The sequence below is a fragment of the Hirundo rustica genome, chromosome 4, assembly GCF_015227805.2.
Source record: "Hirundo rustica isolate bHirRus1 chromosome 4, bHirRus1.pri.v3, whole genome shotgun sequence".
NCBI classification, from domain to species: domain Eukaryota; kingdom Metazoa; phylum Chordata; class Aves; order Passeriformes; family Hirundinidae; genus Hirundo; species Hirundo rustica.
This window is the reverse complement of record NC_053453.1, coordinates 602,566-628,122: the sequence shown is the minus strand read 5'-3', so window position 1 is coordinate 628,122 and position 25,557 is coordinate 602,566. Positions and strand designations below refer to the sequence as shown.

Below are 25,557 nucleotides of genomic sequence, written 5' to 3'. Positions count from 1 at the left end.
ACCAGTAACTCAGCCCAAAAAATTTAACATGAACTGCCCAACGAGATCCCGAACGGCATAAAAAGCAAAAAAAAAAAAAAAAAAATTGCTTTGTTCCAACAGCCAGGGAGCAGCAGCAGCTAATATTCAAATGCTCAAATATTCAAAATTCAAATATTCCAATGTTCGGATATGCAAATATTCCAAACAAATGTTTCCAGAGCGGGGAATTCCGGGTGGAGTCTCCAGGGCTGCACAGCCCCATCGGCTCTGCTGTGGCTCGGGGGCCATCAGGTGGGCAAAGAGCCTCAGAGCACCTGGAATGCAACACCTGCAGGGCTCTGGAGGGCTGCTGTGTCCACAGGAAGCGTCTAAAGCCAAAAAAAAAAAATGTTTCTACTCAGGCAGGAATCTCCCCTTGGTTATTCTTCCTAAAACTGCGCTCTGAGCCTTTACCCCTGGCTTCAAGGCGTGGTTTTGCCCAATGGCAAAGGAAATTTGGATTTATTACACGGAATTTATTCCCAGAATGGTTTGATCAAGCAGAAAAGGGGTTTTGGGTTTTTTTTTTTTTTGGTGAGGCAGATAAATCCTCTGCAGAACTGGGATATGGATGGAGCTCCAGCTCCTGCTGAAGCCGCTCTGGATATTTTGCAATGTCGCTGTGACCGACTCAGCTGGCGACCAGTCGGGGTTAAAATGGATCCACCAGAGTGTCAGTCCTGGAGATCATAAAACCTAAAATCACCTCAGAGATGAGCAGAGCTGCGTTTTAACCCTTTAATGCAAACTGAACCACAGCTCCTGGGCTCCAGAAAGAGGCTCCCCCAAAAAACCAAACCCCCGAGCCGGGTGATCTCTGGGCAGAACTGGGTGTGGGCGCACACAGAGCTGGCTTGTGAAAAGTGCATTATTATACGGGTCCACACAAGATATTTACTATCTGTGTTACGCTGTATTGATCAGTAAAGTTGTGTTAATGCTTTGATAGCATGGTGAATGCAGTCTCGTGGTTAAAAAGTAGTTTTTGATACACCAGCCATAGGAAAACCTAAATCTTTCAGAGAAAAAGAATTTATTACTTCCTTATCAGAACAACTTCTGCCTCGCTCAGCCCTGAAGATGCCGTAGGAAAAAAGTGACACTGACCAGAGAATTCTTTGTTTGAATGGAATTTATGCACCACGTATGAAATGTGAATATTTACCAGGCTATTTATTGCTTTTAAGAGATAATCCTCTGTTAACGGGGTCCTTTTCCAGAGCTTTTTGCCCAGAAAGGCGCCCAGACCTCTGTAACTTTGTTTTCATTCTCTCGCATTGCCCCTAACCCTAAAACCGCTCCACTCTTCTTAATTCCTCCAATTCTATTTTTATAACCGCTTTTGTCGCTTTCACCACTTTCAAACAAGCGACTGGAATTTTTTTTTTCCCCCAGGCTGGAGGACACCGAGCGAGGACAGGCGAGCGCCCACCTGAGCAAACGCGTCTGCTGCCTCTTCCGGATGGAGGGGTTGGACTCAAAAACGTGAGGTCGCTTCCGCTTCTTGCCCGTCGCCACGGCGGCGGCGGCCGCCATCCCCACAGGGCCTGGAAGTGGAAGCACAGAGGGTGAAACCGGCGGCCAGCAGCTCAGGAGCTGCCCAGCAGGGAACATTTGTCACCGCTCAGGGTGTCCCCCAGCGGAGCCAAGCGACACGAATCCCCTCCATGAGCTCTCCTGGAGGTGCTCCAGGCTGGCAAATCCCGGCTCGGCGCCGGGTGAAAGTCGCGTTCTTCAGCCTCAAGTTTTCCTTAAGCTCACGGAATTCTCCATTTCACCTTGCAAACAGACTGAAAAAACTCCCAAGGTTTTGAACAACTGACTGATCTGAGGGAGAGGAAAGCAGGTACAGCTCCACGAATCCTGCCTGGACGCCTCGACTACGGCGCCGTTGAATCCCGAGGGATTCAGGACCTGCTCTAACGGGAAAGAAATGAAAAACCCAGAGTTCCCAGCAGCATCCTACCACAGCCTTCTGAGGACCACTCCAGGCATGAAGATCCTGTGTGCTAGAAGGGAAGGGGAAAGAAACAACTCCTGCACGATGGGATGCTCCGGGGGTGGTGGAACCTCACCGAAGGTTTGGTTTAAAGTCTGATGCGGAGTCAGGCCAGACTCCCGGTGCTTAATTATCACCCCGTTTTTCCTGCTAATGAAGACCCACTGCAAGGCCAACCTGGAGGACATTTGGCTCCACTGGGAGGAATCTGTGATCCTGAAGTATCTTCCCAGCCCAGATACGTCAGGATCTTCCGTGGATCTGCCCGGGAGAGGCCTAAAACACGAGCTCCGACTCAGCAAGGCTGCGCCGCACTCCTGGAGTTTTGGTTTATTTTTGGTGTTTATGTGAGGCCTGAAATAATCTTTGCTCTCTGCCACATTTGGTGTTTTAATTTCGCTACTTGAGGCAGTGTTTTAGCAGGGATCTCTGTACGGACCAGCAGTTCCCAGCACCTCAGTGATCCCCACAGAAAGGCCGGCAGAGCTCGAGGAAAGAAATTTCCTGTGGAATTTTCCTCTGGGTGGGATGGACCAGTGATGCCTTAGGATTTAGCTTTTATATTTTTCACATCCTCTGCTGCTTTAGTGTCTGACTCTGAAACTCCACAGCCTGCCAGCTGCTATTCTCCCATTTTATCCAGACAAAACAATTCCTGAAACTCAAGGACACCTCACTGTCTCAGGCCCCGGGAGATGTAAATAACAGTGAAGTGAGAGGGAAAAACTTGGAGTAAATGACTTCATTACCTGAAGGTGTAATTGGAGGATGAATCCCTGATATGTAAATGGAACAAACTCAGAATTGTCTGAAAATCTCGTGACCACCTTGGGTGTAGCCTCTGGAAGGATTCTGGCTGCCCAAGGTGTGCCAATTTGTGCTGGGTTTGCATTGCCTGAAGAAAGCTGCGGCAAAAACCGATTAGTGACTAACTTTGAGTGCTGACAGCCTGATTAACCAATTAAAGGTTTTGAAGGTTTCGTTCTGATTCTTATCAATTTTTTTCTCTCTTGCAGTTTTGTTAATAAACCTGTCTTTGTACCCTTTCAAGCTTTGAGCCTGCTTTGCTTTTCTCCCCATCCTATCTCGCAGCAGGAAAAAAAGAGTAAATCATTCTAGTGAGCACTCAAACCACTACACTATTGAAGGCCTTCAATAAACACCCATTTTTATTCTCTTAATTCTGTCTAGCCTCTGTTTTAGGCAGAATCTCAGAGGCATCAGCAGGAGGTGGTGATGATGATGATGATGATGATGATGATGATTGTCTTGGGTTGCAATGCAGGTTGTAACCAGGGGTGTGTATTCTATTATCATCTGCTGATGAAATGATGAAACTGTGTGGGGAGATATTAACGGGCCAGCTGTTAAAAACAGCTGGGGCAGTGTTTTTATCTCTTCCAGGACTCATCCTCCCTGCAGGGGAATCTGCTGTTGATGGGCCATCGAGGCTCGGTGCGTGCCTGAGACAATTCCATCAGCCCAGGGGAGGAGCCCGGCATTCCCAGCTGGATAAAAGCTGGGATTGGGAACAGCAGCACAGCCTGTGTGCACTGCATTGCCAGAGGAGAACCCGACCCAGCTCAGCACCACTGGAGCTCCAGAGGGAAACTTCACCCTGCTCCAGGATCACTGCTCCGACAGAGCCACACCTGGTGCTGCAGGAGGAGTTATTGGGGCTGCTCCCAACACCCTGGGTGTCAGGTTCTGTTCCGACTCTGTCAGTGTCTTTAGGATTTATATTTGTTTCCTTGTTCTTTTTTGCACTGCTACACTTGCATTTTTAATACTCCTAGCAAAGAGCCGTTACTCCCACCCCCATATCTCTGCCTGAAAGCCCCCCCTTACTTGCAAAACCACAACAATTCGGAGGGAAGGGGTTTTACACCCTCCACCCCAAGGGAAGCTCCGGCTTTCCCCGGCAGACACCCACAATTCCAAACCAAAACGAGGATAACAGCGATGATGGAGAAGCCCCCCACCCCCGGCTTTACCTGCAGCCGCCAGGTGAGCGGTGACCTCGTCGGCAGCCGTGGAGTTGAGGATGTCGGAGTCGTCGTAGGAGGTGTCCTCGGGCGAGGAGGGCGAGTCCTCGTCGGCGCTCAGCATGCTGTGCTCCGTGTAGGTGGCCACGTGCACCTGCTGCACCTGCTGGGCCACGGCGTGGGCCTCGATGGTAGCCATGTGCTCTGCCTGCGTCACTCCGTGTTCTTCCATCAAGAGTTGCTGGCGGGGAGGGGGGGGGACACAAAAAGCACGGGCCGTGAGCACGAGGGGCAGAGATCAGCTCCCCCAGGGACGGTGGGTATCTGCCAGAGGGAAATAACACTGCCAGGAGCAGCCAGGAAGAGGAGCTGGAGGTTAAAGAGTTTGGAAAAATCCACGCTTCCAAAGGAGAGCACGGAACCCAGACGCCGTTCTCTCTGCTGGAGGAAAGGTCCCCAAGGATCCTGCAGCCCCGAGATTCCCTCACCCGCACGTTAAGGGGTTAAAGCTGGGACTTGGTTTTGCCACATCTTGCAGGGAACAGGCCTGAGGGTGACACAAAGTCTCCTCTGACCTCAATAGCTCAGGACACACATGAGGATGCCAGTACAGAATCCCAGGATCATCGAGGATGGAAAAGACCTCTGAGACCATTGAGTCCAACTTATGCTCCCTCCTCAGCCCAGAGCACTGAGTGCCTCATCCAGCCCTTCCTCGGACACCCCCAGGGACAGTGAGCCCACCATCTCCTTGGGGAGCCCCTGCCAAGCCCTGAGCACCCTTTCCATGGGGAAATTCCTGCTGCTGTCCACCCTGAGCTCCCCTGGCCCACCCTGGGGCCGTTCCCTCTGCTCCTGTCCCTGTTCCCTGGGAGCAGAGCCCGACCCCCCTTGGCTGTCCCCTCCTGTCAGGGACTTGTGCAGAGCCCCAGCTCCCCCCTGATCCCCCTCTTCTCCAGGCTCAGCCCCTTTCCTAGCTCCCTCAGCTTTTCCTGCTTCTCCAGCCCCTTCCCAGCTCCATTCCTTTCTCTGGACACGCTCCAGCCCCTCCAGATCTTTCTGGCCAGGAAGGGCCCAGACCTGGACTCAGAGCTCAGCAACAGGCAAAGCCGTCACAACGCGAGCACAAATATCACAGAGAAGTGATTTATTGAAGGCGTCCAGCGGTAAAGCACTGAGCAAAGCAGCAGCTGACAGAGTCAGCAGGGCCCTGGGCCGCACACCGGGAACACAGATCCGTGCAGAAGGCCCAGGACGGGAGGTGCAGGGGTATTTTCAGCCCGTGCCTGCTGTAGGTTTTGCGGAAAAGAAAACGGCGCATCCCTAAAGGCGTTTTCAAACAGGAGAATTAGAACCAGGACCCTCAAAAAACAGATTCCCCAAATGGAATCTGTTCCCGCTCAGGGCAAAGAGCAGGGAGAGGTGAGCAGCTGCAGGGAGTAAGATAATAAACAAAAAAAGATCCTGACGTGGACAGACGGACATGGAATTACAGCTCCTGACTGACACCAGGTCATGGAATGCCATGGAGGGGTCGGTGAGACGGGGGAACTGAAAGCATTTTGTCAAGAGGGTTATTCTGACCAAACAAAAAGGAGGTTGCAGCCAGGTGAGGGTTGGTCTCTTCTCCCAAGGCACAGGACAAGAGGAAACGGGTTCAAGTTGTGCTGGGGAGGTTTAAATGGGATTTTAGGAAACATTTCTTCTCCAAAAGGGTCATCAGTGGAACAGGGAAGTGCTGGAGTCCCCATCCCTGAAGGCATTTAACAGACACTGAGGGATTGGCAGTGGGGAATATTCCAGCCAGAGGGACGGCAGAATTGTTGTAGTGAGACTGTCACAAACCTCCTGAGGCTACAGCTAAAGCCAAACCAGCTTCAGACTCCCAAACCTCCCTAAAAAACTGCTGCTGCCCAACCCTGTTTACAACTTGGGTTGTAATATTAGAACCATCCAAAAATAGCAGGAGCTCAAACAGTGCCAGCGAGGACGGGACTGAGGTGCTGAGGTACACTGAGACAAACTGAAAATTTCAGGTGGAGAAACCATCTGCCCTAACCTCCTTCCAAGGAACTCATTCTGCCATTGCCGGAGAGAAACGGGTGGGGAAAAAAAATAAAAATATTTCAAGTAAATCCTTACGGAGCAGCTTAACAGATTTCCCAAGACACCGAGCTTTTCCTGAAAGGGGACACTGCTGCTTTTCTTACTGGAGCAATGCAATGTCGGGTATTTCTACTGAAAATTTTAAAAATCCATGGGAAAACGTGATCAGAACACGATCCACAGAGCACAGCGACTTCCAAGTCCACCGGGAGACAAGACCCCAAGGCAAGGGATGATGCCCCTGGAAGAAAACCTCCCACCCAAAGGCAACAAACACCACAAACACTGAAACCTTGGGAAGCCATTCCCATATTCAAATCATTCCCAAAGGATTCCTGCCTTTGCCAGGCTTTGTAGGCCTGACAGGTGAAGGCGTCACCAACCTGGCCCAGCAAAACATCCCCGTGACGCATGGATCTGAGCAGGGATCCGGGCCCAGGGATGAAAGGAACGCTGCTCCTGGTTGGCTTTAGGGATGAGCATTCACCACTCCAGAAAAGGAACGCTGATCAGTGTTTTCCTCCCGAAACCAGAGCGGTTTCAGGCGCAGGGAAAGCCTAAGGACACGGCGGTGACATTTCCTGGTGGCTGTGGCTTGTTCCAGAAGGACTGGATGACAGCCAGAAGTGGTTTTAAAGTCATTTTAAGCGCTTTTAAAAAATATGAGGATAAGGTGCCGCTGGTCACACAGCGCAGCTGCTTCACGAGTGTGTCAGGGGCTCCTCTGATGTCCTGTCAGCCCTGACCAGGGGCTGTTGAGGAACACCAGATTGCAGGAGGAAGCAGCAGAGCTGCACCACTCAAACCAACCAGAAAACATCAGGAACTGGTCGTAAACCCCACCAATTCTACACCGAATTTAAGCCCACGTGGACTGAAATGAGCTTCTCCCATTTATTTTAAGATCTGTTTGTGGCTGCACCTCTTCCTCCTCCTCCTCCCTGCCACAGCAGCACCGGCACCGCTGGCAGCTCGTGGTGGGATCAAAAGCACCTTTGATGATCTGGGCTGACGTGATGTGAAGGAGCTTTTTCAGTCAACTGGGTCACACTCGGTGGATTCAATCAGATTAAAAAGCGCTTCCTCCGCACTTAGGGCTCAGGAACGCGTCCTTTAAAAAGCCCTTCCCAACTTCCGGCTGCGCGTCGCCAAAAACTCCAATTTCCCTGCAGAGGCGGCCTGGGATAATTCGTGAGTGAAAACCCATCTCGGCAAGAAATCGATCACTGGCCATTTACTAATAAAACCAAATCCTGTCTGGGTGGAATTGTACCTTTGACATTGTCCAGTCCCGCTTTCGCCGTTCTGGCACAAGACCCTCCACGCGGTTTTCCAGGAGAGCGGGCACATCCCGGTTCGTCACCCGCAGATCCCGCACCCACCGCGTCCCGATGGTCACAACCACAGAGAGCCAACCCCGTCCGGGAACAAACACAAAGCCAGGGATGGCTTTCCATCCGCCAATTCCACGATTTCCATCCATTCCACGATTTTCACCGGTGGTGTCTGCCACACCTCGTTAGTCCTGAGAGATCTGTGTCTTCCCTCGGATGAGAACGGCCAGAAAGGAGCCGGTTTTGGTGGTTTGGGGATGGTCTGGGCTCCAGGAGCTGCTGCCAGCTGAGGGGAGGATTAGAGGGGCAACCTTTAAAAAACAGGAATGGCCAATCCTGGAGTTGTCCTGGCTCTGTTTCTCCTCAGTCTGGGCCAACCTGGTACCTGGAACTCATCCAGCTCCCAGCCAGGAGCTCCCTCACAGCATTTCCTGACAAGGCTGGCTGAGAAACCACTCCCAGGAGAAATCAGAGCTGCCAGGAGCTCTGTGCCAGCCAATTCCAAGGGAAATTCTGGGAAAACCCAGGGGAATTTTGGGAAAGCCCAGGGAAAAGCTCCCACTCCCATCACTCGGCCGGTCCGAGCCGGTCCCAGACCTTCTCCTGGTGTTTTCTCCACGAGGACAGGAGAAGGAGGATGCTCAGGTGATCCCAGAACATCCCTAGCAGGTGATTCCAGGCTCCCAAGCACAGGGATGCAGCTCTTTCCACGATTCCCACCTCGCACTGGCATCTCTCGCCGGGTAAATCTCATTAATTTGTATTCAGGGTGAATTTGATAACACTCCCGTATAAAACCGAGCCCAGAGGGAATCACCCCTGCGGGTTTGATAAGCAAACGACACCGCTCACCAGGATTAAGCTTGATTCATATCTCACTTATCACCACAACTCATTGAAAAATGCACACTTAAACACCAAAAATCCCCATTTTCCACGGGGAAGAAAAAAAAAAAAAAAAAAAATAAAAATGTTCCCTTGTTCACGGGGAGAATTTTGAGGCCTACACCTCAACCTGATAAAAAACAGTTGGGGTTTTGGTATTTTTTTAAATTATTTTTCCTGGTGGAGCACCTTTGGAAGCTCTGGAAGCGAGGTTTTGGGTGGGAAAGGCTTTTCCAGGACGGGAGACACGGACTCCTGTCAGCAGCACAACTGATAGCGGGCACCAAGCGAGATAAGGCTCTCTAATTTATCCCCCTCCTATCAAGATCCAAGTGAACATCTTATTTACGGGGTTGGCACAGATGCGGCGACTCAAGCACAACAGCTCTTGTTCCACAGCGTCCTCCTGTGGCATAACATCAGTAAAACGATCTTTTTAATTAGCACGGGGAACAAAAGAAAAAAATAAAAACAAGGGAAAAAAAAATCCCAACGCTCGCGTGAAAAGCCCCGAAGTGAAGTGGATTCTAGCAAACAAAACCAAAATTCCTTCTGTTAACGAGCTCTCTTTGTCACGATCTCACATCAAAAAAAAGCAAAGCAATCCCCCCTGCAGGAAAAACTTCACCGTGTGGCTGGAAAAGAAACAAACGGGATTTCACAGGTATTTATTAGGATAAATCCTCCTACTTTGCTGCCCATTGGGCAATGTGACAGGACACATCAGGGATAATGTGATTTGCAATTTGGTCCTTTCTGCAGCTAAATTTCGTGTATTTAGCACCGAGCAGCAGCAGGAAGCAAGGATGAGGTGGACTCCTGGATTCCTCTGGAAGACTCAAGTTTTGGCACCCAGAAATAATATCGCGGTGGGATCAGCCCTCCCCAGGAAAAACAAATGGCACATTTCACATCTGGGGAAGGGCATCACCACATCCCAGCCGGTGCCAGCCGTGTGTAACCCAAAACTGGCAGCGAAACCGCAGCCCAGAACCCTAAACCACGGGATGGAATTCTCATTTCGCATTCCCGGCCTTGCCCCAGGCTCTGCAGGTTCCACAGGAAGCAATTCAAGGTGAACCCCCCGCCCTTGAACAGTATCCACCTTTTATCCTAAAACGTTTTTTTGCAGGATCTGCCACGAGCTGAGGAAGCAGAACACGACAAATGCCATTCTCTGAGGCAACACTCCGTCGCCTTACACGCGCTCCTGCGTTTTGTTTCAAGAGCCACGCAGAAATCCCGATTTTGACCCATTTTCCCCAGACCTGCGGAGCCCAGGAGTCGTTTTTAACAGCGTGGAGCGAGTTGCTCATCTTTAGCCCATCCTGCTTTTCTTAATTAACAGGCAAAAGGGGTCTTTTAAGGATTTTAAGGGACCCAATAAGCACAGGCTGCTGTTTGCTGAAGCATTCCTGGCTGGGCACAGAGGCGCAGCCATCGGGATTCCTGCTGGGAAAAGACGGAGCGCGGCCCTGGCTGCTGTAAGGTGCAAATGTTCCCGGTTTTAATCCTCTTTTATGGAGAGAGAGGATTAGCGGTTATGCTGGACTACCAGAGGAAAAGAGAATGGGAAGGGGGTAACACACAAAGGTTTGAGCAAGAGGGTGCTGACAGAAAAGCTCGTCCCCACGAGGATCCTGTGAAGGATCACCGTGTGTCCAGCATGGACAAACTCTGTCCAGCCCCGGCTACGTCTGGGAATATCCTCAGTTGGAAAGGATCCATGGGATCACCAATCCAGCTCCTGGCCTTGCACAGACCCCCCAGCAAATCCCACTCCGTCCCTGAGAGAGCTGTCCAAACGCTCCCGGAGCTCGAGGCTGCGACCATTCCCGGGGAATCAGCGTGCCAGCGCCTCTGGGAAAGAACCTTGTCCTGATATCCAACCTGACATCCGAGCTGCCCCTGCCCTGGCACCGTCTCACGCCGTTCCTGTCGTGGTCACACAGAGCAGAGATCAGAGCAGCCCCCAGTGAGTCTCTGCTCCAGGCTGGACAAACCCAAATCCCCTCAGCTGCTCCTCCCGCGGCCCCTCCAGCCCTTTCCCCATCCCTGTGTCCCTCCTTTGGACACTCTCCAGTACCTTTGCTCCTTTTTTCTGTTGTGGTGCCCAAAATTACGATGGATCACCTCAAGGACTCGGTGCTCACGTGGCATTAACAAGATCAGCACGTGGTAAGAACAGACAGCACAGTTCTGAGCACGTTCAATCACCAAACCTCCACCCAAAACGACAGCCTGGCCACCCTTTCACAGTTCTCAGCACGTTTAGTCACCAAACTTCCACCCAAAACGACAGCCTGGCCACCCTTTCTCAGTTCTGGACACGGTTAATCACCAAACTTCCACCCAAAACGACAGCCTGGCCACCCTTTCACAGTTCTGGACACGGTTAATCACCAAACTTCCACCCAAAATGACAGCCTGGCCACCCTTTCACAGTTCTGAGCACGTTTAGTCACCAAACTTCCACCCAAAATGACAGCCTGGCCACCCTTTCACAGTTCTGGACACGTTTAGTCACCAAACTTCCACCCAAAATGACAGCCTGGCCACCCTTTCACAGTTCTGGACACGGTTAATCACCAAACTTCCACCCAAAACGACAGCCTGGCCACCCTTTCACAGTTCTGGACACGGTTAATCACCAAACTTCCACCCAAAACGACAGCCTGGCCACCCTTTCACAGTTCTCAGCACGTTTAATCACCAAACTTCCACCCAAAACGACAGCCTGGCCACCCTTTCACAGTTCTCAGCACGTTTAGTCACCAAACTTCCACCCAAAACGACAGCCTGGCCACCCTTTCACAGTTCTGGACATGGTTAATCACCAAACTTCCAACCAAAACGACAGCCTGGCCACCCTTTCACAGTTCTGGACATGGTTAATCACCAAACTTCCAACCAAAACGACAGCCTGGCCACCCTTTCACAGTTCTCAGCACTTTTAATCACCAAACTTCCACCCAAAACGACAGCCTGGCCACCCTTTCACAGTTCTGGACATGGTTAATCACCAAACTTCCACCCAAAATACAGCCTGGCCACCCTTTCACAGTTCTGGACACGGTTAATCACCAAACTTCCAACCAAAACGACAGCCTGGCCACCCTTTCACAGTTCTCAGCACGTTTAGTCACCAAACTTCCACCCAAAACGACAGCCTGGCCACCCTTTCTCAAGTTCTAGTGGTTCAAGAACGTGTTTGCTTGGCTGCCCTGCAAAATATGCACTTGAGGAGGAAAAATTCCCCGGAAAATTCACTGGGAACTGATGAACGTAAGGACCTGGAGCTGCTGGAGTGATTCCAGAGGAGCTTCAAGGGCTGGAGCCAGGCTGGGAGAGCTGGGGGTGCTCACCTGGAGAGGAGAAGGCTCCAGGGAGAGCTTCCAGAACATTCCAGGGCCTGAAGGGGCTCCAGGAGAGCTGCAGAGGGGCTGGGGACAAGGCCTGGAGGGACAGGACACAGGGAATGGCTCCCAGTGCCAGAGGGCAGCGCTGGATGGGATCTTGGGAAGGAATTCCTGCCTGGGCTGGGATTGCCAGAGCAGCTGTGGCTGCCCCTGGATCCCTGGAATGTCCAAGGAAGGACTGGAGCAGCCTGGGACAGTGGGAGGTGTCCCTGCCATGGACTGGATGACCTTGAACGGTCTCTTCCCACCCAAAACCATCCCACGGCTCTGTGATCCCTTCATGACTTTACCACCACCAGCATTCACGTTAAATTCCAGGGTTTTTTTTCAGTTTATGTGGATTAAATCCCCAACAGCTTGGCTTTGAGAGCCACGTCCTGAGCTTTCCTTTCTCTGGTGTCTGGGGATCTCAGGGCACGTGGCTCTTTGGCCACAGCCAAAGTTTTGGGAATTCCCAGAGCAGCTGTGGCTGCCCCTGGATCCCTGGGAGTGTCCAAGGACAGCCTGGGACAGTGGGAGGTGTCTCTGCCCATGGCACCACGGAGCTTTAAGGTCCTCCCAACCCAAACCGTTCCACAATCCTGGGATGACTCCACGACCCTGAGAAGGGAAAAGGAACCCCGAGCAAACAACCCAGCAGGGACGTGAGAAACTCCCATCCACATTCCACACCAGCAAAATTTGTGTCTTCTGAAGGGAAAAAAAAAAAAAAAGCGCATTTCCAGCCCAACCGCACCGGGGAGGTTTTGCCTGCGAGTCTCTCAGGCCTAAAGCATGGGTTTAAAGGAGGATCCCACACTTCCCTCTCCACACTGACGGAGCCTGTCGAACAGGCCGGGCGCTCCCCGCGTCCCCTCCCGCCTCCCACACGGGCACGGGGGGACTCTGAGACTGATCCAGAACCGATCCACCCTGGAATTGCAGCCCCGAGCCATCCCAGCTCGCTGCTTCTCCCGCTTTGAGCACGGCACGCGAATCCCGCGGGAATTCCGAGCTCCCACAGCTCCTGCGCCCGACCCCGCGCTCCGATCCGCCGCAAATGGATTTTTTAATTCGCTGCTAGGTTTTGTTCTTCACGTGTCTTCCACGTCCCTCCACCACCTCCATCCACACGTGCCTCTGACCATCAGGGCTGAAGTATTCCAGCCATTCCCAGGGAAATTCACCGTTTCCTTCTGGAGCGAGGGACCGAGCTCACCGATTCGCCCCCAAATCCATGGGAAGGCTCAAGATGCAGAATTGATAAGCCTGAAAATAACCCAAACTTTCAACCCAAAGCAACCACGAGGAGAGCTCTGAACCCACCAGCTCCTCCTGGGGACGGAAGGGAGCAGCGCTATTTAAATCCCATTCCCCTTCCAAAGGGAAATCGGGAGTTAAAGGATTTTCCCGGCGCCCAAGGAGGCGGCTGCAGAAGCAGCAGGAGCCTCCAATGGCCGGCACCAAAAATAAACCTCTTCATTTACACAGCACAAATAAAACACGGCCACTCAGGGGCTGTGGTTTTGCAAGTATTTTTGACCCAGACTATGGGGAAGTTTTCCAAGCCGTCCCTGTTTGATTCCTTTAATTAGATGCTTATGTAATCAACAGTGGGAGGGACTCGGTTACTTCTGGGTCGGCTTCCTCACGCTGATTTACAAGCAAACGTGGCCTGCGAGTGAAAATAACACTTTGATGGGGTTTTTTTTCCCTTCTGCGTTGGAGGTCAGGTGAATTTCGCAGGGCTGAGAAAGTTGAGTTTCCCTCCGAGGTCAGCATTTATGATTTATAGGCACCACAGGCAGCACACGAGATAATTCACGGGTGAGATATTCACGGGTGAGATATTCACGGGTGAGATAATTCACACATCTGCCGAACGGAAATAACAACGAAAATAACGCTCTCAGCCCAGCAGAGACCCGCTTCCATCCTCCAGCACCAACCCGGGCTCCGCTCCCCGGCAAAAGCAGCACGGTCCCCGAGAAAGGGTGGAAAACAGGAAGGAAACGTTGGAATTCCCAGTCCTGAGATGGAATTCACCTGCCAGCCTGAGCCTCCTAAGGGGTTTTTGTCCGGCTACATCCTTTTTTCCAAGAGGGAAAAAAAAAACCAAGACGGGATTTCACCGGCATCGGAACGCCAGCGCGGATCGGGACGAGCTGCGAGCTCCGCCAAACGCGGCCGGCAGCTCCCCGGGCTCCACCTGGCAGGGGGAAGGATTCCATCCCGGACTTCTTCTGGGATTCCTTCTCGGGGTCTGGCAAGCGACTCCCCCACGGCAAACCCAGGGCGGCCTGGGAGTCCTTCCCGAAAAAAATTGGAAATGCCCTGAGCTGCAAATCAAAGCCTCTCACGCTCCTGGTGAAACGCTCCTGCTCGTAGCTGCGATATTCCCGAAGGATAACGGGCTCCGAGGTTCCCCACAACGTGGACAAACCCCAACCAGCCCTCCCTGTCCACCTGGCAACTGCATCAGCACCACCAGTTTTTGGGGGGGAAAAAAAAAAAAAAGAAAAAAAAAATCAGAAGTAGAAGGACCGGAATTGGAGAAGACACAAATATCGAAATTGCTGCAGTGGTTTGCAGAACAAACCTCAATTTCCCCAAAGCTGGAAGGTGCTGGATGGTCCAGGTTTAGCCTGGATCAGGTGAGAGCTTCCTCCAGCCCTGGCACAAAGCCTTGCACAGCTCTGGACCTTCAAACTTCCCTCACATTCCACTGCAGCCTTTAGGCTGGGAAGCCGTGAGAGTTTCTGGTGGAAGTTTGAAGAGATAAAAAGACACCAATGATGTTCTGAGTTTTATAGTTTGCAACATCAGCAAAAACCAGAGGGGGTTTTGCCAGGATTTATTTAATTCACCCGGTTTGGATTTCGGACAAAACGAGCTGATAGGAGCGATCCACGAGAGCAGACACAGAAATTCAATCACCAAAATAAACGATAACTGGATCAAGGGCAGGGGCGTGGACCTGCAGCCGACAGCGGGAATGTGGGAAAGCATCAAAATGACAAAAAAGCTGAATTCCAAACCCTAAGAGGACGGATTCCCTCTAAACCCACACGAGGACAGGTCCCAATTCATCCAAGGGAATGGCTGGAGCCGTGCCAGGGGGTTTAGGCCGGATTTTGGGAAAAGGTTCTTCCCCCAGAGGGTAGTGGGGCACTCAACGGCACAAATAAAACCCCCACTGTGCAGCAGGAGTTATTTTAAAACCCCCCAAAAAGTGGTTTAAAATAATTTTATTAAGCGTCTCGGGCACTGGGTAACACAAAATATCCGAACTGCAGTTGTTGGGTTTTTTTTTTTTCCTTTCCCACGGATCAACTTCAGGAGCAGCCCGAGGAAGATAAAAGTCCAAGGCTGAATTTCGCAGAACTCCCTGCACCGAAAATCATCAACACAGCCCCACCACTCCTACTTGAGGGCACGAAACGTTCTTCTGTGGAAAAGGCCGGATTAAATTTCCTTGGTAAAAGGATTTAGGAGCGCAGCAGAGCTCACTGTGCCCTGCTGCCTTCCTGGATGACGCTTTCCCAGATCAGAGAAGGGTAATGCATAAAAAAATAAAAATACCAATCCCCAAACCCTCCCAGAGAGAGAAACTGCATAGAAATCTCCCTCCTTTGGAAAAGCAATGGAAATATTCCCAGGGTTTGTGCATGCACTGGGCAGAAGTTGGAGGTGACCAGCCTAAAAGGGAGATGGGCACCCAGAGCCATCCCAGTGCTCCCAGTTTGGGCTCCTCCACTCTCCTGGTGCTCCTTGGTTCCCCCTACAAAGCCGAAATATTCCAGGCCAGAAGTTAAATCGCCTGGTTCAAGGCTGAAAAAAAGGAGATCCGGGCTCCTGAGACACGGAAAAGTGACGAAATCCCAACACGTGAAGAATTCCTCAAACCAAGGCACCTGGTGTGAGCTTCTGTCCTGGGAATTCCACACAATGAACTGGCACAGGAGATTCTGTCCTGGGAATTCCACACAATAAACTGGCACAGGAGCTTCTGTCCTGGGAATTCCACACAATGAACTGGCACAGGAGCTTCTGTCCAGGGAATTCCAGACAATGAACTGGCACAGGAGCTTCTGTCCTGGGAATTCCAGAACTGGCACAGGAGCTTCTGTCCTGGGAATTCCAGACAATAAACTGGCACAGGAGCTTCTGTCCTGGGAATTCCAGAACTGGCACAGGAGCTTCTGTCCTGGGAATTCCACACAATGAACTGGCACAGGAGCTTCTGTCCTGGGAATTCCAGACAATGAACTGGCACAGGGGCTTCTGTCCTGGGAATTCCAGACAATAAACTGGCACAGGAGCTTCTGTCCCGGGAATTCCAGAACTGGCACAGGGGCTTCTGTCCCGGGAATTCCAGAACTGGCACAGGGGCTTCTGTCCTGGGAATTCCAGAACTGGCACAGGAGCTTCTGGGCTGGGAATTCCACACAATAAACTGGCACAGGAGATTCTGTCCAGGGAATTCCAGACAATAAACTGGCACAGGAGCTTCTGTCCTGGGAATTCCACACAATAAACTGGCACAGGAGCTTCTGTCCTGGGAATTCCACACAATAAACCGGCACAGGAGCTTCTGTCCTGGGAATTCCACACAATAAACTGGCACAGGAGCTTCTGTCCAGGGAATTCCAGACAATAAGCTGGCACAGGAGATTCTGTCCAGGGAATTCCAGACAATAAACTGGCACAGGAGCTTCTGTCCTGGGAATTCCAGACAATAAACTGGCACAGGAGCTTCTGTCCAGGGAATTCCAGAACTGGCACAGGAGCTTCTGTCCTGGGAATTCCAGACAATAAACTGGCACAGGAGCTTCTGTCCTGGGAATTCCAGAACTGGCACAGGGGCCTCTGTCCTGGGAATTCCACACAATGAACTGGCACAGGAGCTTCTGTCCTGGGAATTCCACACAATAAACTGGCACAGGAGATTCTGTCCTGGGAATTCCAGACAATAAACTGGCACAGGAGATTCTGCCCAGGGAATTCCAGACAATAAACTGGCACAGGAGATTCTGTCCTGGGAATTCCAGACAATAAACTGGCACAGGAGCTTCTGTCCTGGGAATTCCACACAATAAACTGGCACAGGAGCTTCTGTCCAGGGAATTCCAGACAATAAACTGGCACAGGAGCTTCTGTCCTGGGAATTCCACACAATAAACTGGCAGGAAAAACCCCATGAGGCCAAGCTCTCCTGGGAGCAAAGCGGCCTTTGCTCATGGAATCATGGAATTGGCAAAGTTGGGAAAGCCCTGCGAGAGCATCGAGCTCCAACCAAGGCCTTGGGTGCCACATCCACGGGATCTGGAAAATATCGACCACTCTGGAAAATATCCACCATTTTCCTGGTGGAGGTGAGACCTCCGATCCACACCAAGCTGGGTTTGCCAGGATGGTTTAACTTGAAGTTAACTTCTGGAATGGGGTTTTTGTTTTGTCCTGGCCAAGCCAGCTCCGTCGCATCACTCGTTTCCTAAATCCTAAAACATCCCAGGAGCAGCAGAAAACCCGCAGGGGAAGAGGCCGTGGGCTCCAGGCTCATAAAACCTGACAGAAACGACGTGAGGCTCATGGAAAAACCACCAGAACGCAACAAAACCCCGTGAAAACCAACGGAGACGCTCTGCAAAACACCGAACGCGCGGAGAAACGACGGAGGAGCGCTGTGATTCCTGAGTCACGGAATGGTTCGGGTTGGGAGGGACCGTAAATCCCACCCCATCACACCTCCCAAGCCCCATCCAAGCCAAGCTTGGACTTTTCCAGGGGTGGATAGGCAAGATTAAAACCGTGAAAAATCAGTAAAATGCTCAGCTTTCCGCAGGTACCATCATCATCAAACATTTCCTCTTTCACCTTTGACAGGAGGGGGAAAAAAAAGAATCATCGCTCCCAGTTTTGCCACCGGCACGGAAAATTTCAGTTAAAAATATGACCAGTTCTCCCACCTATTCCCTCGGTGTTTGGGAATTTAAAGTTGATTGCGAGAGGATTTGGAAAGGAGCAATTGGGAGGTGGAGGAAGGAGAGGAGAGGCTGAAGTGAGGATGAGCTGACGCTGGGAATCCTCTCAGGATGTGGGAAGAGGGTCGAAAACCAGAGACCAGCAAGGCTTGGAAACAAAACCAACAACAAACCAGCCCTGCCCAATGGATTAAAAATCCCAAATTCTGGAAATAACAGTACGGCGAAGCAGGGAAAAAAAATATATCAAAAATAAAAACATAAAGCAGAGTTCCCGAACTTGAGCAGAGAAAACATCACCCCACGCGACGAAAATCATCTGTAGCGGCAAGAAAGCTCCGACTTGGTAACCTCAAATGAAGGAAGAGTCTTGAGGTGAATTATTTCCGTCCCTTAATTATTATTTACACTAAAAAAGGTCCTGAGCACCTCAGGTCTGTCCTGAGCCAGATGTTTTAGAGCCCTTTTTTTTTGGGGGGGGAGTATTTTAATACATAGCCAGTCACACCCCTTTTTTTGGGAATATTAAACGGAGGGGAGGTGAGCAATTAACACGTTTCAACTCGCTCCCAACCTCCTGTACAGAGGGAGGAAAATTATACATGTAAAAAACGTAAAGAAAAATATAGGGAAGGAGGGGAAAAAGGGGAAAAAAGAAGGATGACAGGGAAAAAAAATGGGGGGGAAAAGGGAGAACGAAGGGGAATTTCATCAAAGAGCTCAGAGGTCTTTTCCAACCTAAGTGGTTCTGTGATTATGGGGGGAAAAAAAATAGGAAGGGGAAAAAAAACCTCTAAGGATGAAGGGGGGGTAAAAAAGGGGGCACGAAGAGAAATTTCACCAAGGTTGGACTTTCTTATCTCTGAGGCCTTTTACAACCTAATTGATTATGGGGGGGCGGGAAGGGGACATGAAGGGGAAAAAAAACAGGGGGGTGAAGGGAAAAAAATAAGGGGGTGAAGGGGGAGAAAATGAGGGGGTGAAGGGGGAAAAAGGGGGTTGTGAAGAATAAAAAAATGGGGTGTGAAGAGTGAAAAAATGGGGGTGAAGAGTTAAAAAATGGGGTGAAGGGAAAAAAAATAAGGGGGTGAAGGGAAAAAAATAAGGGGGTGAAGGGGGAAAAAATAAGGGGGTGAAGGGAGAAAAAATAAGGGGGTGAAGGAAAAAAATAAGGGGGTGAAGGGGAGAAATAAAGAGGTGAAGGGGAAAAAATAAGGAGGTGAAGGGGAAAAAACAAGGGGGTGAAGGGGAAAAAACAAGGGGGTGAAGGGGGAAAAATAAGGGGGTGAAGGGGGGAAAAAGGGGGTTGTGAAGAATAAAAAAATGGGATGCGAAGAGTGAAAAAATGGGGGTGAAGAGAAAAAAAAGAGGGGTGTGAAGAGAAAAAAAGAGGGGTGTGAAGAGTTAAAAAATGGAGGTGAAGGGAAAAAAATGAGGGGGTGAAGGGGGAAAAAATGAGGGGGTGAAGGGGGAAAAAATGAGGGGGTGAAGGGGGAAAAAATAAGGGGGTGAAGGGGGAAAAAATAAGGGGGTGAAGGGGAAAAACTAAGGGGGTGAAGGGGGAAAAAGGGGGTTGTGAAGAGTAAAAAAATGGGATGTGAAGAGTTAAAAAATGGGGGTGAAGAGAAAAAAAGAGGGGTGTGAAGAGTTAAAAAATGGGGGTGAAGGGAAAAAAAATAAGGGGGTGAAGGGAAAAAAATAAGGGGGTGAAGGGGGGAAAAAATAAGGGTGTGAAGGAAAAAAATAAGGGGGTGAAGGGGAGAAATAAGGAGGTGAAGGGGAAAAAATAAGGAGGTAAAGGGGAAAAAACAAGGGGGTGAAGGGGGAAAAATAAGGGGGTGAAGGGGGGAAAAAGGGGGTTGTGAAGAATAAAAAAATTGGATGTGAAGAGTTAAAAAATGGGGGTGAAGAGAAAAAAAAGAGGGGTGTGAAGAGTAAAAAAACAGGATGTGAAGAGTTAAAAAATGGAGGTGAAGGGAAAAAAATGAGGGGGTGAAGGGGGAAAAAATGAGGGGGTGAAGGGGGAAAAAATAAGGGGGTGAAGGGGGAAAAAATAAGGGGGTGAAGGGGGAAAAAGAGGGTTGTGAAGAGTTAAAAAATGGGGGTGAAGGGAAAAAAAGGGAGTGTGAAGAATAAAAAAATTGAGGTGAAAACAAAAAAAAAAACGTGGGTGAAGGCAAAACAAGGAGGGGTGAAGGAAAAAAAAAAAGGAGTGGATGAAAGGGGACAAAAAAAAAAAAAAAAAAGGAGGGATAATGGGGATAATAATTTTTTTTTTTTTTAAAAAGGGTGGTGAGGGCTAAAAGCAGGAAAGAAGGGGCTCGGAGAATACCAGGAAAAAAAGGGCGAAGCAAAAGCCCCGCCAATGTCTGCGGCCGCGGCCCAACTTCCCCCGCCCGGCCGGGCCGGGCCGGAGCTCCGAGGCCGCCCCGCACCCGCTCTCCCCCCGGCCCCAGCTCCCCCCGGCCGCTCTCCCCCGCCGCCCGTCCCGGTCCCCCCCGAGCTGCCGCGGCCTCGGGGCGGCCCCGCGGGCCCGGCTCGGCCGGGCGGTGGCGGCCGCCGGGGGAGCGGGTGCGGGCGGCGGGGGCCCCGCGTTGGTGCGGCTGCGCCGGGGCTGGAGGAGATTGCGCGGTAGGACGCTCACCTCAGAGCGGCTGCGCTGCGGCGGGCCCGCGCCGCGGGGCCGCGGCGGGCGGAGGGCGGGCGGCGGGCGAGCGGGGCGGCGGCGCGAGTCGCCCTCGGCCGCCGCGGTGGCGAGCGCGGGAGGCGGGGACCGGCGGCGGCGGCGGCGGCGGAGGAGGCCGGGGACAGCGAGAGGGGGGGAGCGGGACGTATGGCGTCATAGCGCCGCGCCGCCGCCATCTTGGGGAGGGCGAGGGCGGAGGGGGCGGCCATGTTGGGGAGGTCGGGGCGGGGAGGCGGGGGGTGTGGCCGCCATGTTGGGGAGGTCGCGGCCGTTCTCGCCTCAGGGGCGCTGAGGGACGCGGGGGAGTGGCCGAGGGGGGAAAAAAAACCACAGTTTGGAGTGGAAATTGAGGGAAAAGAGGTTTAAAATAGCTTTTTTTTCCCTGTATTTTTAGTGGAAAAATCTGTTTAAAATAGGTGTGGGGTTTTTTTTTTTAATTGTTTGTTTGTGGGGTTTTTTTGTTTGTTTGTTTGTTTGTTTGTTTTCCCCCCCCCATATTTTTGGTGACAAAATCCAGTTTAAAATGGAAGTTCCAGGAAACTCAGCTTAAAATAGATTTTTTTCCCCCCCATGTTTTTGGTGACAAAATCCACTTTAAAATAGATATTTTTTTTTACATTCGTAGTAGAAAAAGCCAGTCTGAAATGAAAGTTGCGGGAAAATCAGTTTGAAATAGATTTCCCCCCCCCCCCCCCCCCCCCGCGTATTTTTGGTGAGAAAATCCAGTTTAAAATGGAAGTTCCAGGAAACTCAGTTTAAAATAGTTTTATTTTTTTCATATTTTTAGTGGAAAAATCCAGTTTAAAATGAAAGTTCTGGAAAAATCAGTTTACGGGGTGGGGGGGGGGTTGGCCATATTTTTGGTGAGAAAATCCAGTTTAAAAAATACATTTTTACATATTTTTAGAGGAAAAATCCAGATGGAAATGGAAGTTGGGGAAAAATCAGTTTAAAATAAATCTTCTTGGTGGGTTTTTTTTGCCATATTTTTGGTGAGAAAATCCAATTTTAAATTGAAGTTGCAGGAAAATTAAAATAGATTTTTTTGGCCATATTTTTGATGAGAGAATCCAGTTTAAACTGTAAATTCCTGGAAAATGTTTTTTAAAATAGATTTTTTTGGGGAAAAAAACACAAACAAACAAACAAACAAAACCCCAACAAATGCTTTAAAATAATTTCTGTGGGATTTTTTTTTCCTTTTTTTTTGTGTGTGGAAAAGAAAAGTCATATTTAGAATGGATTTTCCTTTCTTTGTTTTGGCGGAAAAATCCATTTTAAGGTGGAAATTGTGTTAAAAAGCCAGTTCAAAATGGAAAAGCTTCCCTGACATTTTTGCTGGAAAAAATACAGTTTGAAACAGAATTTTAATTTTTTAAATATTTTTTCTAAGATACAGTACAAAAGGGAAATTTCCCTCCTTTTTTCTTTATTTTGTGGCAGAACCAGGTTTAAAATCTACTTTTTTCCCCTCATTTTTGTGGAAAAATTTGTTTTAATTTTTTTCCCGTTTTCTGTGGAAAAAATCCATTTGAAATTTTAATTTTCTCCCGTTTTCTGTGGGAAAAAAAAAAAAATCCAGTTAAAAATACAAATTGTCTTAGTGGAATTCACGATTCACCTCTGTCCAAGGCTGTCATTGGTGGGACTTAATGATACAAAAAGCCTTTTCCAATGTCAACAATTCCACGTTTTAGGGAGCTGAAAAACAAAGGAGGAGGGGGAAAAAAGAGGGGAGAGGAGCTGAGGGAAATAATAAGAAAAAATAAATCAATCTCGGGAGGGGGTTCATGTCTTGAGGTGGAATTTGATACCCGATTCCACAAATTTGGTTTTCCTTAGGAATGACGTGGGAAACGCAACAGGCGCAAGGAGAAGAGTTGTCAGAAGTTGTTTAAGAGGATCCTGAAAAGCAAATTCCCTGAATTCTCCTGGAAATCCAGGCTGTGCTGGGATTTCTCTTTGGAGAACCCAGCAGCAGCAGCAGCTCCCTGAATTCTCCTGGAAATCCAGGCTGTGCTGGGATTTCTCTTTGGAAAACTCAGCACCAGCTCCCTGAATTCTCCTGGAAATCCAGGCTGTGCTGGGTTTTCTCTTCGGAAAACTCAGCACCAGCTCCCTGAATTCTCCTGGAAATCCAGACTGTGCTGGGATTTCTCTTTGGAGAACAGCACCAGCTCCCTGAATTCTCCTGGAAATCCAGACTGTGCTGGGATTTCTCTGTGGAAAACTCAGCACCAGCTCCCTGAATTCTCCTGGAAATCCAGACTGTGCTGGGATTTCTCTGTGGAAAACTCAGCACCAGCTCCCTGAATTCTCCTGGAAATCCAGGCTGTGCTGGGATTTCTCTTTGGAGAACAGCACCAGCACCAGCTCCCTGAATTCTCCTGGAAATCCAGGCTGTGCTGGGATTTCTCTTTGGAGAACAGCACCAGCTCCCTGAATTCTCCTGGAAATCCAGGCTGTGCTGGGATTTCTCTTTGGAAAACTCAGCACCAGCTCCCTGAATTCTCCTGGAAATCCAGGCTGTGCTGGGATTTCTCTTTGGAGAACAGCACCAGCTCCCTGAATTCTCCTGGAAATCCAGGCTGTGCTGGGATTTTTCTCTGGAAAACTCAGCACCAGCTCCCTGAATTCTCCTGGAAATCCAGGCTGTGCTGGGATTTCTCTTTGGAAAACTCAGCACCGGCACCAGCTCCCTGAATTCTCCTGGAAATCCAGGCTGTGCTGGGATTTCTCTTTGGAGAACTCAGCACCAGCTCCCTGAATTCTCCTGGAAATCCAGGCTGTGCTGGGATTTCTCTATGGAAAACTCAGCACCAGCTCCCTGAATTCTCCTGGAAATCCAGGCTGTGCTGGGATTTCTCTTTGGAGAACAGCACCAGCTCCCTGAATTCTCCTGGAAATCCAGGCTGTGCTGGGATTTCTCTTTGGAAAACTCAGCACCAGCTCCCTGAATTCTCCTGGAAATCCAGGCTGTGCTGGGATTTCTCTGTGGAAAACTCAGCACCAGCACCAGCTCCCTGAATTCTCCTGGAAATCCAGGCTGTGCTGGGATTTCTCTGTGGAAAACTCAGCACCAGCTCCCTGAATTCTCCTGGAAATCCAGGCTGTGCTGGGATTTCTCTGGAAAACTCAGCACCAGCTCCCTGAATTCTCCTGGAAATCCAGGCTGTGCTAGGATTTCTCTTTGGAGAACAGCACCAGCACCAGCTCCCTGAATTCTCCTGGAAATCCAGGCTGTGCTGGGATTTCTCTTTGGAGAACTCAGCACCAGCTCCCTGAATTCTCCTGGAAATCCAGGCTGTGCTGGGATTTCTCTTTGGAAAACTCAGCACCAGCTCCCTGAATTCTCCTGGAAATCCAGACTGTGCTGGGATTTCTCTTTGGAAAACTCAGCACCAGCACCAGCTCCCTGAATTCTCCTGGAAATCCAGGCTGTGCTGGGATTTCTCTGTGGAAAACTCAGCACCAGCTCCCTGAATTCTCCTGGAAATCCAGGCTGTGCTGGGATTTCTCTTTGGAGAACAGCACCAGCTCCCTGAATTCTCCTGGAAATCCAGGCTGTGCTGGGATTTCTCTTCAGAAAACTCAGCACCAGCACCAGCTCCCTGAATTCTCCTGGAAATCCAGGCTGTGCTGGGATTTCTCTTCAGAAAACTCAGCACCAACACCAGCTCCCTGAATTCTCCTGGAAATCCAGGCTGTGCTGGGATTTCTCTTTGGAGAACAGCACCAGCACCAGCTCCCTGAATTCTCCTGGAAATCTAGGCTGTGCTGGGATTTCTCTTTGGAAAACTCAGCACCAGCTCCCTGAATTCTCCTGGAAATCCAGGCTGTGCTGGGTTTTCTCTTCGGAAAACTCAGCACCAGCTCCCTGAATTCTCCTGGAAATCCAGACTGTGCTGGGATTTCTCTTTGGAGAACAGCACCAGCTCCCTGAATTCTCCTGGAAATCCAGACTGTGCTGGGATTTCTCTGTGGAAAACTCAGCACCAGCTCCCTGAATTCTCCTGGAAATCCAGACTGTGCTGGGATTTCTCTGTGGAAAACTCAGCACCAGCTCCCTGAATTCTCCTGGAAATCCAGGCTGTGCTGGGATTTCTCTTTGGAGAACAGCACCAGCACCAGCTCCCTGAATTCTCCTGGAAATCCAGGCTGTGCTGGGATTTCTCTTTGGAGAACAGCACCAGCTCCCTGAATTCTCCTGGAAATCCAGGCTGTGCTGGGATTTCTCTTTGGAAAACTCAGCACCAGCTCCCTGAATTCTCCTGGAAATCCAGGCTGTGCTGGGATTTCTCTTTGGAGAACAGCACCAGCTCCCTGAATTCTCCTGGAAATCCAGGCTGTGCTGGGATTTCTCTGTGGAAAACTCAGCACCAGCACCAGCTCCCTGAATTCTCCTGGAAATCCAGGCTGTGCTGGGATTTCTCTTTGGAAAACTCAGCACCGGCACCAGCTCCCTGAATTCTCCTGGAAATCCAGGCTGTGCTGGGATTTCTCTTTGGAGAACTCAGCACCAGCTCCCTGAATTCTCCTGGAAATCCAGGCTGTGCTGGGATTTCTCTTTGGAAAACTCAGCACCAGCTCCCTGAATTCTCCTGGAAATCCAGGCTGTGCTGGGATTTCTCTTTGGAGAACAGCACCAGCTCCCTGAATTCTCCTGGAAATCCAGGCTGTGCTGGGATTTCTCTTTGGAAAACTCAGCACCAGCTCCCTGAATTCTCCTGGAAATCCAGGCTGTGCTGGGATTTCTCTGTGGAAAACTCAGCACCAGCACCAGCTCCCTGAATTCTCCTGGAAATCCAGGCTGTGCTGGGATTTCTCTGTGGAAAACTCAGCACCAGCTCCCTGAATTCTCCTGGAAATCCAGGCTGCGCTGGGATTTCTCTGGAAAACTCAGCACCAGCTCCCTGAATTCTCCTGGAAATCCAGGCTGTGCTAGGATTTCTCTTTGGAGAACAGCACCAGCACCAGCTCCCTGAATTCTCCTGGAAATCCAGGCTGTGCTGGGATTTCTCTTTGGAGAACTCAGCACCAGCTCCCTGAATTCTCCTGGAAATCCAGGCTGTGCTGGGATTTCTCTTTGGAAAACTCAGCACCAGCTCCCTGAATTCTCCTGGAAATCCAGACTGTGCTGGGATTTCTCTTTGGAAAAC

General features: G+C 50.4%; 1 protein-coding gene across 2 annotated transcripts in view; it reads right to left on the bottom strand.

Annotated features, from left to right (window-relative positions):
- NRF1 (nuclear respiratory factor 1) overlaps positions 1-20,133 on the bottom strand; it is a 60,365-nt gene extending 40,232 nt beyond the window's left edge. Inside the window, exons 1-3 of one of the 2 annotated variants that reach the window (XM_040063406.2) lie at positions 20,045-20,133; positions 4,015-4,246; positions 1,454-1,568 (exon numbers count right to left, since the gene is read on the bottom strand). In XM_040063406.2, coding sequence (XP_039919340.1) covers positions 1,454-1,568; positions 4,015-4,237 — 338 coding nt within the window. In that variant the 5' untranslated portion in view covers positions 4,238-4,246; positions 20,045-20,133. The remainder of the gene's footprint in view (positions 1-1,453; positions 1,569-4,014; positions 4,247-20,044) is intronic. The other variant, XM_058420459.1, reaches the window with a different exon arrangement.
- Between the last annotated feature and the right edge of the window lie 5,424 nt (positions 20,134-25,557).